The 17,012-nt window shown below is 35.6% G+C and overlaps 1 protein-coding gene across 1 annotated transcript in view; it reads left to right on the forward strand.

Annotated features, from left to right (window-relative positions):
- Window positions 1-17,012, forward strand: part of PDILT (protein disulfide isomerase like, testis expressed) — a 261,556-nt gene that overhangs the window by 159,243 nt on the left and 85,301 nt on the right. Inside the window, exon 6 of the mRNA XM_044089503.1 lies at window positions 305-430. Within this exon, the coding sequence (XP_043945438.1) occupies window positions 305-430 (126 nt within the window). The remainder of the gene's footprint in view (window positions 1-304; window positions 431-17,012) is intronic.

Consider the following 17,012-nt stretch of genomic DNA (forward strand, 5'->3'; position numbering starts at 1 on the left):
GTGTGTGTGTGTGTGTGTGTATATAAATAACATTAGTAAGTACAGTATGCAATAAACAAAGGTCATTAAGAGGCACTAACAAATTGTAAGTAGATTTTAAAGACATGAGACGAAGAGTACAAAGAATGGAGTGAGGTAGGCAGCAATAACAGCTAAAGAAATCAAAAATAGCTAAGAGCACAAGGAAAGAAAGAATGATCCTCCAGAGTATTTCCTGACCTCTTTCAATGTAAAACAAGACATGTTATTTTGATGCCTGTTTTAAACATTTCTTTTTTAACTTTTATATTTGACATTTTTGCAGACATCAGTGAAGATTTTCCATATACCTATCGACAGTCACCTTCTGCTGTTCATTGCCAAGACTTCCAAAGATTTTACTAAGACTTATGAAGACTACAAGGCAGTAGCCAAAGAATTCCGAGGGAAGGTCAGAATTATGTTATTGACATGTTTATTCTCTTTGTCCAGCAAAGAGGGATGCTTCTGTCCTAAAAAACATATAATTAGTACCCAGTGAAATCTGCAATTATTGCTTATGCTGGTTTATTTTTTGATAACATAATAAACATGTTGGACAGAGGTGCATGTTTTTTTTTTTTTTTTTGCTTCTCACAAGGCTATACCTAATAGCTCTTTTACCTTCTCCCAATCAACCCATTCATTTCATGGGGGGTAGGAGTCCTCCATTCCCTGGCAAGATTTGGGTGACAGGAAGTGACCAACCTTGGTGGTGCTGTGATGTGGCCCATTGTCATTCTGCCTGGAAGTATCCTCTCCCCCCTCAGCAGCTCTTCTGAGCTCCACCATTGCAGTCTCCTAAGGGAAGGCATACCTTCACATGCTGACTTGCCCTCAGCTTACATGCATGAACGCATTCAGACAGCATGGCCTTGCTAGACTCGGATCCCACCAGGTTTAGCATCTAATGTTCCTGCTAGGTGTCTCCTGTGTGACAAGCCATTTCCATCCTCCTGGAATTGATGGGCTGACAATGCCTGCTCAATCTTGTCATCCCTGTCCAGTTCCTTTGGACGAAAGTACTTATTTGCTGTTGGGATTTGGATTGCTACATAGCACACGTAAGGCCCAGGCACATCATAACAACACATGGTAGGATAACAAATTAATATAAGCATCCTAAAAGGTGAGGTTCATTTAGTAGTTCAGCTCTATAAAAATCAAGCTCAAAATAGGTCAATAAAATGAAACTAAGTCATATAATAATTATGTGCAGGAAGCATACTTTCAGGAGTGCAGGAAACATAGAATCAAAGGGTACAGAAGTACTGAGCAGCTTAGTAGAGAAATATAAATATAAACAGATGGTTTCAAGGGATCACATGCATTTAAACTAAGAGCTAAACTAAAGTACATGTAGAAGATTACAGTGTGCAGAAAGAGTTTTTTTTCATTGGGGTTAATATATAGTGTAATTATTGACCATAGGATGGGTAAGTTTAATTTTTATTCATATAGGATAGGTTATTTCAAGCACAAAAATGGGAAATTGGTTGTTCATAGTAAGCTGACAATAACCCGTGAAGATGCAGGAAATGGCAATGCAATGAGAGAAAGAACTAGACAGACGGAGGGCGTATATATATCTAAGATCCCATATATGGCTTATAAAAACTATTCAATAATAAAAATAATAATAATAATGTTCACCACTTTTATTATAATGGATATCAGTACATTAATGTCACAAGAAATGCCAAAGGAGAAATATAGCCTGCTAGCCAAACTGGAATACACATTACCTCTCACATGGTTGAGACACAACCCTTATATTTTTCAGACTTTGTAAAACCAGATATGCAGATTTCCTGTACTTTTAGGGTAACATGAACACCACCACATCATTCCCAAGAAAGTAGCCTGGTTACCTTAGCCAGAATGAGCTAGTCTCCATTTCAACTCTCTGATGCTCAGACTTTTTGAACAATATCATTCATCTTTCCTCTTCCTGTGAAGCTGTCTGGGTAGGACTTAATCATGAGCTGAGGTCACAAAGCATTGGGGCCATCTGTTTTGAAAGGCCATAGAGTGGTGTATGTCCTATAAACGTATTTACTGAATTATTTAAATGTGTTTGCTAGGATAGAGTACTGATACAAGTGGGCCAATTTAAGGCTCAACTCAAGAGAAAATGTTAAATTAGAATAAGATGTTTGTCAGAGTGGCACTATAGCAGTGGATACAAGTTATTCAGGTGTATGTTACATTAGCACACAGTGGATACAAGTTATTCAGGTGTATGTTACATTAGCACACAGTGGATACAAGGCATTCAGGTGTTTGTTACATTAGCACACAGTGGATACAAGGCATTCAGGTGTTTGTTACATTAGCACACAGTGGATACAAGGCATTCAGGTGTTTGTTACATTAGCACACAGTGGATACAAGTCATTTTGGTGTTTATTACTTTAGCACACAGTGGATACAACTAATACAGGTGTTTGTTACATTAACACACAGTGGATACAAGTCATTCAGGTGTTTGTTACATTAGCACACTGTGGATACAAGTCATTCAGGTGTTTGTTACATTAGCACACAGTAGATACAGGTCATTCAGGTGTTTGTTACATTAAAAGACAGTGGATACAAGTAAAAACAAATGCCAACAGATAACCCAGGTGAAGCGAGATGGTGGTGGTATGCCAATAAGGAGAATAGTATCAGCAATCTACAAAACGAAACACACTGCTTCCAATAATCCAAAATGTAAAGATTCTTCGCAAAAAGCACACTGCCAGCGTAAAAACACCTCCTTTATTAAACCAAACGTAATTTTGTTGTTGACCTAGGTTTCGTTCGTACCAACGAACTTCATCAGAATACAAAGCACAGTTTGTGAGTCTTTCTTAAATACATAAAACCCCACCCAATTCATTGCTTAATTAATTTCAACTTGCTCATAAATAACATATTTAATTGATTAATTGCATTTTGGAAAACACACTAAAAACTGCTCCAAAATTGTTGAATATTTTTAACCAAAAACTATGTTGTTAATAAAATAAAATGTAATAAAATATATGGTGTAATATATTGCTGCTTATTGTAACTAGATATATAAATATTGAATTAATTTAATACAATAAAAATCCTAAATAAATACAATATATTTAAAATGCAATGTAATCAATACTTGGATATAAATGTATAAATAACCATAACATATAAATACAATATATACATTTTCCAAATATTGCATCATAAATTCAATAAATTAATATAAATTCATATATAATAGTATCAACTATGCAAACTTGTTTCATTAATAAGAACCATGACAACAATAATAAAATGCAGCATATTTATCAAATTGTAAGCATTATAAGAGTATATAACCTAATAAATTATAGTTCTATGTCCCTTTTAATCTATTTATTTTTAATATTGGTGTTATAGTGTGATATTCATTTAAGCCAGGTATGTTATATGAATCCAAAAGAATCTGCCATTTCAGTTCTTTCAGATCCAGGTCATATTGTGTAACCCTACCCTGCTGGTCATATATTACTTGGTTAATAACAAAATTTAAATTTATGGTCGGCATTACTAATAATATGCCTGGCCAAGGCATTTGTTGTTTTTCAATGTTGGATGTCTAATAAATGTTCTTTAATTCTATCCCTAAAATGCCTGCTAGTTTTCCCGACATAAAATGCCCTGCAATTTTGACATAAAGCAAGATAAACAACATTCGATGTATAACAGTTAAAGTGTCCGTTAAAATTAATCCTGCAACCATTTACAACCATATTAGTACCAGTACAATAAATATAACTACATACGGAGCACCTACCACACTTAAAATGTCCTTTTATTCTAGTATTACATCTATCTATAGTGTTGTTATTATATTCAAACATGTCCTTAAATGACGGACTTTTTCTATATACAAATTTGATCTGTCCTTGAAACAATTGACCCCAAACATTGTCCCTTACCAGGATATTCCAATTCCTTTTAACAATGGACTCAATGATTTTAAAGGTATCATTGAAAGTTGTTATATATACAGGAATGTTACTGTGCTTAGTTTCAGCACTGGATTTATCTGTGGTACATGTTTGCTTTAAAAATCCACATTTAAGAATTGCTTTATATGTCCTGTTATTCCTTTTTTCCTTCACCTCTTTAAAAATATTTTGACAAAGTTGTTCAGGGTAACACCTATTGGAAAATAATTGTAACATATATTGTAATTCATCAATGAAATCCTGTTCGTCACTCACCATTCTGGCCGCCCTGACCATCTGCCCCTTTACAATGGCTTTTTTCTGATGGTCAGGGTGCCAGCTATTAAAATGTAAGTATGAGTTTGAAAATGTTGACTTTCTATAAATATTTGTTTTCAAACTATTGATTTCCTTATTGTAAGTTAACTTTACATCCAAATAGGTGATGTCATTTTGACTAACCTGGTAAGTGAACTTCAAAAACCTAACTGTCATATTAATATATTCAAGGAACAAATTTAAAGCACTCTTATCATGATCCCAGATGATAAAAATATCATCCAGGTATCTGGTGTACATTTTAATGTGTTGGTAATGCTCTGTTTTAAATATGTAATTGTTTTCCCAGTAGCTCATAATTAAATTAGCATACATTGGGGCACAAGGTGCCCCCATTGCTACTCCATTAATTTGCTGGTAATAACTACCTTCATAATACAAAAAATTATTGTGTAAAACTATTTCCATCAAATTAACAAAGGTATTAATTCTTTCTTGCTCGTACAAATGTGTTTCAAATAACTGTTCTTCAAGCCATATGAGTCCTATGTCATGTGGTATGGTTGTAAAAAGGTTGCATACGTCCACTGTAACAAAATAATATCCGTCTTGCATGTCAAATTCTTTTAGTCCACTCAAGAAATCCCATGAATCTTTTGTAATGTATGGGAATCTTGACATACTTTCTTTAAAATGGTAATCTAAAAATTGACTAATGAAGCAGGTTTTGCTTCTCTTTCCATCCACAATGGGTCGAAACTGCAAATTGTTCAACCTCTTATGTACCTTGGGTATGCCAAAGATTCCACTTATAATGAGATTATCATTGTGTAAATATTCATATTCAATCTCCGAAATTTCCCCTTGATATAACATATCATCCAATTGCAAATCTATTTTCTTAAAAGCAATATTAATTTCATTCTTGCTCACTTCAGTGTATGCCTCACCCAATAACATGTTTGTCATGTAGGAAATATAATCACTGTTGTCAGTGATAACCATTCCATTGCCCTTATCGGGCCTCATAATTCTAATATGCTTCATATTACATATTTCTTTTATAATTTGCTCTTCTTTAGTCATGTTGGAATGTATATTTTCCTTATATGCTTTATAAAACATCCTCATGTCATTTTCACTTATCTTTTCAAAGGTGGCAATATTGTCATTCATGGGGGGATTGAATATGCTAGGTTTACTAAACTTTTTATGTTGCTTATTGTGGCCATCAATGTCGTTCTGGAAAAAAACTTTTAAATTTAATTTTCGGGTGAATAATTTTAAATCCAATACAGATTCCACTAAATTGCCTTTCTTACATGGGACATAGCTAAAACCTCTTGAAAAAAGGTTTGCTTGTTTTTCATTAACTGACAATGTAGAATAATTAAATACTTTAAAATCTCCCATATCATTAGTCATGATAATGGGATTACTTAAAAAAACATTGTCAGTTGTATTAAATACGCTGTCTATTCCAATATTGTTGTCCTCTATTGCACCATATTTATCCAAATCCATACTTGGTTCAAAATAACATTCTGGGTTGCAGTCAATGAAAAAATTAACATCTCTGTTATTTTCCATGAAAAATTTAGTTTGTTCACATGCGATTCTATTTTTAATGTGATCGTTATTTCTACTTCTTAATGGGTCTATTTCGTCCCCACTAGTGTCATTGACCTTGCCATCTACATTATAATATTCATATATACTATATTCCATAAGTGTGTCATTATTCATATTCTGCAACTCTTGCTGTAACAATAATTGACAATTCCCTCTACATCTATCAGGTATAGCATCTGTTGTATCATTGTATATAACTGAATTACTCGGTAATTTTGATATTATGTTATTAACACTATATTCTAAATTAGGACCTGTATGTTGTATATTACGAGTGTGTTGTGTATTGCAAGTTGGTATGCTTAATGTATTGGAAAAATTAAGGTTGACAAAAAAGACATCCATATCCTGTGTACTCACAATTACATTGGTATCGTCCATGCTATACAATCCAGTTTGAATTTGAATGTCCTGATAGGTGTTCCCATGATAATATGTGTCTAACGCTTTGTAGATTTCGTTTTGTAGATTGCTGATACTATTCTCCTTATTGGCGTACCACCACCATCTCACTTCACCTGGGTTAACAGTGGATACAAGTCATTCAGGTGTAACATAAACACACAGTGGATACAAATCATTCAGGTGTTACATTAACACACAGTGGATACAACTAATTCAGGTGTTTGTTACATTAGCACACAGTGAATACAAGTCATTCAGGTGTTTGTTAGATTAGCACACAGTAGATACAGACATTCAGGTGTTACATTAACACACAGTGGATACAACTAATTCAGATGTTTGTTACATTAGCACACAGTGGATACAAGTCATTCAGGCGTTTGTTACATTAACACACAGTAGATACAAGTTATTCAGGTGTTTGTTACCTTAGCACACAGTAGATACAATTAATTCAGGTGTTTGTTACATCAACACACAGTGGATATGTCAGTCAGGTGTTTGTTACATTAATGCATAGTGGATACAAGTAATTCAGGAGTTTGTTACATTAATGCACAGTGGATACAAGTCATTCAGGTGTTTGTTACATTAACACACAGTGGGTACAAGTCATTCAGGTGTTTTTTACCTTAGCACACAGTGGATACAACTAATTCAGGTGTTTGTTACATTAACACACAGTGAATACAAGTCATTCAGGTGTTTGTTACATTAGCACACAGTAGATACAGACATTCAGGTGTTACATTAACACACAGTGGATACAACTAATTCAGGTGTTTGTTACATTAGCACACAGTGGATACAAGTCATTCAGGTGTTTGTTACATTAACACACAGTAGATACAAGTCATTCAGGTGTTTGTTACCTTAGCACACAGTAGATACAACTAATTCAGGTGTTTGTTACATCAACACACAGTGGATATGTCAGTCAGGTGTTTGTTACATTAATGCATAGTGGATACAAGTAATTCAGGAGTTTGTTACATTAATGCACAGTGGATACAAGTCATTCAGGTGTTTGTTACATTAACACACAGTGGGTACAAGTCATTCAGGTGTTTTTTACCTTAGCACACAGTGGATACAACTAATTCAGGTGTTTGTTACATTAACACACAGTGGATACAAGTCATTCAGGTGTTTGTTACATTAATGCACAGTGGATACAAGTCATTCAGGAAATTGTTACATTAACGCACAGCAGATACAAGTCATTCAGGTGTTTGTTGCATTAGCACACAGTGGATATAAGTCATTCGGTTGTTACATTAACACACAGTAGATACAAGTCATTCCGGTGTTTGTTACTTTAATGCACAGTGGATACAACTCATTCAGGTGTTTGTTACATTAGAACACAGTGGAAACAACTAATTCAGGTGTTTGTTATATTAACACACAGCGGATACAAGTCATTCAGGTGTTACATTAACACACAGTGGATACAAGTCATTCAGGTGTTTGTTACATTAAAGCACAGTGGATACAAGGCATTCAGGTGGTACATTAACACACAGTGGATACAAGTCATTCAGGTGTTAACTTAATACACAGTGGATAAAAGTCATTCAGGTGTTACATTAACACACAGTAGATACAAGTCATTCAGGTGGTTGTTACATTAACTCATAGTGGATGCAAGTCATTCAGGTGTTACATTAACACACAGTGGATACAAGTCATTCAGGTGTTACATTAGCACACAGTGGATACAAGTCATGCAGGTGTTTGTTACATTAGCACACAGTGGATACAAGTCATTCAGATGTTTGTTACATTAAAAGACAGTGGATACAAGTCATTCAGGTGTTATATTAACACACAGTGGATACAAGTCATTCAGGTATTACATTAACACAGTGGATACAAGTCTTTCAAGTGTTTGTTACATTAATACACACTGGATACAAATCATTCAGGTGTTTGTTATATCAGAGCACAGTGGATAAAAGTCATTCAGGTTTTACATTAACACACAGAAGATACAAGTCATTCAGGTGTTTGTTACATCAACGCACGGTGGATACATGTCATTCAGGTGTTTGTTACATTAACACACAGTGGATTCAAGTCATTCAGGTCTTTGCTACATTAGCACACAGTGGATACAAATCATTCAAGTGTTTGTTACATTAACAGACAGTGGATACAAGTCATTCAGGTGTTTAACACACAGTGGATACAAGTCATTCAAGTGTTTGTTACATCAACGCACAGTGGATACACGTCATTCTGGTGTTTGTTACATTAACACAGTGGATACAACTAATTCAGGTGTTTGTTACATTAGCACACAGTGAATACAAGTCATTCAAGTGTTTGTTACCTTAACACACAGTGGATGCAAGTCATTCAGGTGTGTGTTACATTAATGCACAGTGGATATAAATCATTCAGTTGTTACATTAACACACAGTGGATACAAGTCATTCAGGTGTTTGTTACATTAGCACACAGAATAGAGAGTTTAAGTAGTTCAAGTATTATTTTAGTAATAAATGCACAGTTATTGAGAGATAAATGAAAGAGCTAACAGTAAAAGCATTATATCTTAAATTGACATTAGTAAGCTAAGACAAAATTTATGAATAGTATTGGAAATATTTAGGGTAGATTGGGGATATTCACAAAGTCACTTACATCATGTAGAGTTGTATTCTGCAAATATTTTAGCCATGGTTTCAATAGTGTATATCATATAGTCTTACTTGAAATAGAACATTTGCATGGCTCATCTTTAGAGAGGTGTACTTTTCAATGTAGTCTAGAATTATGTTTAGAAGTTCAGAGTTTTTGTACTGAGTGGATGTGCATCCCACATTTTAGCTCCTAGGATTAAAAAGCATTGGTTACTGCAGTCCAGTTCTAGTTTGGAGACATGCAGTATGAAAACACTGTTGGGGTATGATCTAAGGTTGTAGACTAAACTTTGGTGAGTCAGCCTAGCTAAAAGGAAGTGAAATGCTTCAAGTTTCAGTAATCTGAGCAAAAGAGAACCCATGAGAACTATGGCTCTTGGTTTTATTGGTAACTATTCAGCTTTATGTATGATAGCACAGTGTTCTTGCGGAATTGTTAAAGTAATGAATATGCATATTTTAATAGTTGCAATTTGGAGAAAGTTTTACGTTTTCCCATAGGTTCAGTAGGTAAGTACCAGGCAATTGAGGAAGAATTTGAGGCTACTCATCCAATTACCTAGAAGGCAACAAGGGTCAGAGCAATGCAGCACTAGGCCAAATCAGGTTCTACTGTGCATGACATGTAGTGGAAGTTGGTTGTTTATTAATCGGGTTCTACTGTGCATGACATGTAGTGGAAGTTGGTTGTTTATTAATCGGGTTCTACTGTGCATGACATGTAGTGGAAGTTGGTTGTTTATTGATCGGGTTCTGCTGTGTATGACATGTAGTGGAAGTTGGTTGTTTATTAATTGGGTTCTACTGTGCATGACATGTAGTGGAAGTTGGTTGTTTATTAATCGGGTTCTACTGTGCATGACATGTAGTGGAAGTTGGTTGTTTATTAATCGGGTTCTACTGTGCATGATGTAGTGGAAGTTGATTGTTTATTAATCAGGTTCTACTGTGCATGACATGTAGTGGAAGTTGGTTGTTTATTAATTGGGTTCTACTGTGCATGACATGTAGTGGAAGTTGATTGTTTATTAATCGGATTCTGTGCATGACATGCAGTGGAATTTGGTTGTTTATTTGAGACTAAGACAGTATGAAGACTGATACTCAGGTTGAAGAATTAATTTTCAATTAGTAGATATTGTATCTGGAAATAAAATGTGAGATTTTCCAAGTTCAGAAGGGTAAAAAATGTTTATTTGGCTCTTTTTTCTCTAAACATAACTGGAAATGTATGTTTTGGTTTAGCCGCATGTCTAAGTATTTAAAGTAAGATGTCTTTAATAGTTGATTGTTGTTTTTTTCTGATGTACCATGTTGGTGGAGCTGAAGCAGATGTTCATACTAGTTTTAAATAGCACAGCTTTATTTTTGGAGTTATTAAGAAGTAGGTCTGTATCTTTTAACTGTTGAGAGAGTATGAGGGAGTCTTTTCAGAGTTGTATTTGTATGGGAGGCATTGAATCCATAAATGACCATGCCATCTGCATAAAATAATTGGAAATACTGGGATAATATTTTTAATGAAAAATTAGTATAATTGACATGCAAGTGTGGAGCCTTATGGGATACTTTTTGGTAAGTTGGGGAAGGACTTTTAATGAAGTTTCTATTTTTACTTGGAATGTTCTGTGTGATAGGTAGTTCATAAACTCTTCACTGCAGCAGGGCTAATTCCTGTTGCTAAAAGGTTATTATAAAGTAGGAAGTGATCTACAAGATCAAAAGCTTTTTTTTAGATCTGAAAATATTGCTCCAGTGAGACTTCCGTTGTGCATATTGAGTAGAATATCACCAGTTAGTATCAAGAGAGCAGTTGTGCTTGCTTCTAGCCCAGAAACCATCATGGCTAGTGGACTGTATTTCTGTAAGCTTTCAGCTAGTTGGCTGCAGATGATCTTTTCTAGAATTTTGCATGGTATGGAAAGTATGGTGATTAGGTGGAAGCCAGAGGTTGAGGTGAGTTTAGGAACAGGCTTTGCTATTAAAGATTTCTAGGTAATGTCTATTAGACATTGACAGAGGGATAAGTTGTAAATAATATGATATAATTTTTGAAGAATTTAATGAACTAATAGAATAAATTATCAGTACCGTCCGGTGCATTGAGTAAGATTTGGTCAGGAAGGGTTTCAATTTCTTTGATCTGAATATATCTGTAATAGAAGAGGAAGTTATGGGGAAGACATATTAGCATTTTCGGAAGGCGATAAAAATAGTGAAACATTTGAGAATTCAGAAAGTCAGTAAAGGAAAGATGGTCTTAAGTGCATTGGATGATATTATCCAATAAAGGATTTTGTGTTGCTTTATGCCCTAGGTTGTAGAGCTAAGTGAATTAGGTCCCAGCTTCAGGCTTGGGTTTTTCATTGCTGCCATGCTTAATCTTGTAAGCTAACTAGTGTTCTTTAGCTCTCTGCTTATTTAAACTTAAAAAGTGTGTGTATAACTTACTATGGGAAAATATGTCTCGTGGTGTGAAAAGGAAGCTGTTTAGTGTTTGGCTGCATTTTAAGGCTCTTCAAAGGAAGGAATGGAAATGCAGTCAAGGGCAGATCATTGACAATTTTAAGTAGGTGATGTTCTTTTGAGTATTTGCCTTAAGTGAGTTTCTTGAAAGGAGTGAAGTTTTGTGTATGTGTGTCAGTTTAAGTGTTATGGGGTTGTGGTCACTCAGTAAGGGCTATGAACATGATATTGTTGGGGTTATTTATAATTATTAGGTCTGATAAGAACTTCTTCTTTCGGCTCTTCCCAGTTAGGGGTTCGCCACAGCAGATCACCCGTCCGCTCATAATTGGCAGTGGAGTTTTATGGTGTTGAGTTGCCAGCCCGGCGCCCAATCTTCCACGGAAGGCACACACACACACACACACACACACACACACACACACACACACACTCACACACTCACACACTCACACACTCACACACTCACACACACTCACACACTCATGCCTAGGGCCAATTTAGAGTGTCCAATCCACTTACAGCATGTCTTTGGGATGTGGGAGGAAACACCAGGAGGAAACCCACGCAATAACAGGGAGGACATGCAGACTCCACACAGAAGGCACACCAGCTGAGAATCGAACCAGAGAACCTCTTGCTGTGAGGCTACAATACTAACCGCTGCACCACCATGGCCGCCCTTTAGGTCTAATAAGAAAGATTACCCAAAGTTTAGATTTGGTCTTCTATAATATCTGAATTGGATGATAAAGTGGTTTAGTAGAAAATTGTTTACATCACTTGCTGAAGGACCTATTAGATTAAGAGTAAAGTCTACAATTATTATTAATATTTCTTTATGAAAAGGCTGCCTTTATTATTTGGTTAATGATATTTTGATATTTATTAAAGGAAGAAGGTGGAGGAACTTAAGCTGTAAATAGACAATGTTGTTCTTAATTGTGAGCAATGTAAACATTCACCATTTAGGGTCTACTTTTGGAAGGGAGTTGACTTTGGAACTGATTTTTTTGTAAAGTGTTTTATTACAGTATGCATTCTCCAGCATGAGCTTATGCCTTTGGGGATAGGCTGCCTAACTTACTCAGAACAGTCAATGAACTTGACCATTTTAAAATTAAGTTTGATGTTTATTATATCTTGATGCAGGGGTGTAAAACACAATACAACCATAGCACATGTTTTTTGACAGATAATCCCATTTCTGAGCAATATATATATGGATGCATGTTAAAGGTATTAGTTCTGATGGCTGTAAGCATCTTGACTTGTAAGTTATAATGTTTCTGTGAAGTGCATGGAAGAAGTCTGCTCAGCCAAGTTCACAGATTATAATTGGCTAAATCCTTTCCTTGATGGTGTCTTGTAAATGTAGTTAACCCTTTCTAAATACATCTATTTACCATTATTTGCCAGTGCTGTCTGTCCCAGACTTTGCTACTATTTGTATGAACACAGTGTTTTTTTTTTTTTACTTTTTGATCCATATGTGCACTAGAGATAATATAGATATCCTGCATATTGTTATATTTAGAAATCTGGGAAAAGTGGCCTGTTGCTTAGGCTGTGATGCCTTCTATATTGGATATACTAGCAAAATGTTAAGAAATAAAATTTGTGAACATTTTGCTAGGTTCATAGGCTTATAGATAAGTATTAGGCCAGCTAACCTTGCAGGCCATTTTAAGACTAGCCAATTTCCCTTTTGGTGTTTGGATTAACCTATCCGGTTTGTTACATTGGTCTTACCCGCCCCATGGTTAATTATGTTTTACCCTTAGAAAAAATAAATGGGATCATACCATAGATAATTTGAGGGTACCCATGCATGGGATAAAGCATTTACATGTTGCATTTGTCCATTAGTAATACAAGGGGCAGTCCTGGGGTAAATTTTCTAATACTCATCCATACGTCCAAGTTGTGCTTGAATATGCTCAGGAATGAGCTTTGTTTTATGTGGATAGGTAGGCTTTTCCAGAACAGTGGTATCCTTTGCGAGATATGCCTGTTCCTTTGAACTGTTGATATTGCAGAAGTTGTTTATATACCTAGACTGAGTATTTCTTATGCCATTTGACTTGCTGATATGCACTAGGTCCATCACTATTGGGTTGGAGGATGCCTTGTATGCCAGACAACAGGTCATAGGTTCATTGGTGAATACTAGTCTAACTGCCCTTAATGGTCATTTTAAGCCTAGCCAGTCACTCAAAGATCAGAACCAGACCTTGTACCTTGTATCTATGAGGTTAAAACCTTAACCATTTTGCCAAATCCACCCCCTCCTTAGTTCACCACAGCTTTTAGTAGTGGGTATGATACCAATTATAGTGACATGACTTTGAGGTGGTCCATGTAATATATATTGTTTAAGCCTTGTTTCCTTTTAGTAAGGTATATCTGTGGGTGTTCCAGTTTTTGCATGCATCTGGACCAATACATGCCAAAGGAGGCATTGTACTCAATGACTGGCCTAATGAGGGATGAGTAAAGGGGGACAATGACATCTCTGGATCTAGACACAATCCCTTTGTTTCTAAGCTGCACAATACAGAAGGACTTTCTTACAACAGTGGACACGTTATCCAAACGTTAAAATGCTCTCCACACAAGTTCCTAAATCCGTTACAGCTGAGTCAACTCTAAAAGGTGTGCCGTCAATGTGGTAGTTTTCTGGGGTAAATGACTTCCCAAAGGATACAGTAATGCATTTTTTGGTATTTAGTTTCAGTACATTATTTTGACACCAGTTATTTGTTTGGGTCAAACCTTACTGCAGGTTGGCCAAATCATTTGGGGATTCAGTGACTGATCCTAGCTTTCAGTCATCTGCAAACTTAATCAGCCAGAGCCCTTTAGTATTGGCTTTTACTTGTAATAAGTAGATGTCAAGCAAGAGAGGTCCCAGCAGTGAGTCCCGGGCAGTACAGCAGATAACATGGGGGTTTAGCTTTTCTACTATACTTGAATGGAGTACTGTGTCAAAAACTTTGTTCAGGTCAAGTTATGTGGTGTGTACCATTTTACTTTTATCCATTGCTTTGGTGTCCTTTTCAAGAAAGTCCACTAGGTTGAGTAAGCATGGCCAGCCCTTGATGAAGGCGAACTGAGATGGGTCTACTGTTTGAAGGTTCCCTGTGTTCTTATTTATTATTCAATGAAAAGTCTTTCCATGGCTTTGCATATGAAGTTGGTTAGACTTATGGGTCTGTAATTGCCTGGGTATGTGGAAGGTCCTCTCCTATTCAGGTGAATGACTGTAGCTATTCTCCATTTTCTTGGTACAAAACCTGTATGAAGGCTGAGGCTGAACAGTGTTGTTGGGGGGGGGTTAAATCACGATTTCTGCTTTTTAAGATGCATCCAGATATATTGTCAGGACCCATAAGTGCAGTACTTTTAGCTTTTGATAGTGCTTTTAGGACTTGTTCTTGTGTAATAGCAGGGGGGGGGGGTGAGCTGGTTTCAGTTATATCTTGTAGGACAGGAGGAGGAAAGAGAGCAGTGAAGCTTGAGCTGACTTTATCAGCAGTAAGTTCACTATATATCTTCAACCACAGTGTAAGTAACATTTTTCACAATCAGTTCAGCACATTGCTGTGTTGTGCTTCTGAGATTATGAACATAACTAAAAAGGCGTTGTGATTGTCTTTGGCTTGGGTAGCTACTTTAGCCTCAGACTTGACTGGTGGATTTTATTAAGTTCCTGAGTTGCTTGTTTGTTTCAGTGATGAGAGCTCTGTCATTCTGGAAATTACACGTCTTAGTTTTTGGTCAAAATTCTCATAATTTTAATGTAAAACTTGTTGATGTTATGGCTCCACCACTGGGGTTTGTTTCTGGGATTTACTCTGCATTTTTTCCTACAGGGTACAGCTGCATCTATGCAGCTATTTACATGCTGGTATAGTATGGTGGCATATGTTTCAGCCTTTTCAGTGTGGAATCAACTGGTTTTGGTGGGGATTTAAAGCTTGCCATTGTGTCATCATGGACTACATACTTTGCCTTAGAGAAATTTCTAAAAGTACCTTGGGTATAAGAAGCCTCTGGTTGCTTCCTTCTTCATAGTGTTAGAATACTTAGCTAAGGGCAGTACCTTACTTTGAATGTAAACTGTTTTGTAAGCTAGTTCTTCAAATTTTATCTTTAAAATATAATAGTATAAGGTAAAGAAGATAGTCTTATCTGTTGGGAAACAGAAACTGCTTTTATACTTCTTAACTTTCTGTAATTTTACAAAATCCCAGATTTTAGCTCAGTATGTTGCACTCTCCTGGAAATCAGTGTATGTGTACAAAAGATGGTGAATACTGTCAATGTTCTTTACAGTTACATACTTTTTTTTTCATAGAGAATGTTTTTGGATTCATGTTCTCTTATTTCATCAGCTTTCTAGGTCAGAAAAAAACTATAGTAAAAAAAAAAAAAAACTTTGCTCCAGATGATGTTTGGCTTTGTCCCTGCTTCTGGAAGTAAGAAGTTGAAAGCTATGATAGCAGTAGTTCAAAGCACCTGAGGGAATGGAGACATGTACACAATCCATGGACAGAGTTAAAGATCCTCACTCATATGACCACCTGCACTGAATTTAGATACTCGGTGACACATCATCATTATACCACTTAGGGTTTCCACATTTTAATATGGCCAGAGTGGAACATTTCTCAAATATGAAATTTTGCAGGACAAACCTTGCCCTAAGCTAATGTAGAAGATCTATTTTTCACTTTATATCAAAGTAAAGAAACACTATTACAGAATTTAGTTCTTTATATTATATTCTTCTCTGTCATATTAAGGTATCTTAAATACTGTTTAATTTTGCTTTACTGACTAGATGATTACAAAATATTTTTTTCTGTATTTTCAGGACGTGTACCATTTTCATGGTTTTTGCAGGACCCAACTGGCTAAGTCATGTCTGTCCTGAGAAAAGAGTACTAAATGCTCACTCAAGTGCTATTTTGCCACACAACTGACCTCTGCCATTTCAACATGGGCTTTTTGAGGAATAGGACAGCACTTAAAAAGATGCTAAATGCAAAACTTAGTGGTACCTATCGATATCTTTCTACCTCAATCTTATTGTGCATATGTGTGATCAGGTAAGTAAATGTCAAATGTTTTTAGAAAATCCCACGACATCAACAAAAAACATTAATACTCCAAACAGTGAAAACTCCCAAACAGATTTTAACTTGGTTCCTGCAGGGGAACAAGATCATTTACCTTACTCCATTGAGGTTACAGTTGCGTGATTCAGTGTTTTGTGGTCAGTGTTATCTGAATTGACCAATAAACATTCAAGGACAAGTAGTGTGGCTATCTATTTATCTGTCTCTCTCTCTCTCTCTATATATATATATATATATATATACATACATCTATCTATATATATATATATATTTATATTTATATATATATATATATAAAATTATATACAAATATATATATGTAAATATATATATATATATATATATATATATATATATATGAGAAATTACTTTGTTTGAATGTCAATTTGATCAACATTGGCTAAGGAGATGGTCAACAGGTGTGCAAGATTGTGCAATGTTCGAGGTAGGGGAATATATCT

Source organism: Protopterus annectens, chromosome 12.part0 (genome assembly GCF_019279795.1).
Source record: "Protopterus annectens isolate FY-2018-M chromosome 12.part0, PAN1.0, whole genome shotgun sequence".
NCBI classification, from domain to species: Eukaryota; Metazoa; Chordata; order Ceratodontiformes; family Protopteridae; genus Protopterus; species Protopterus annectens.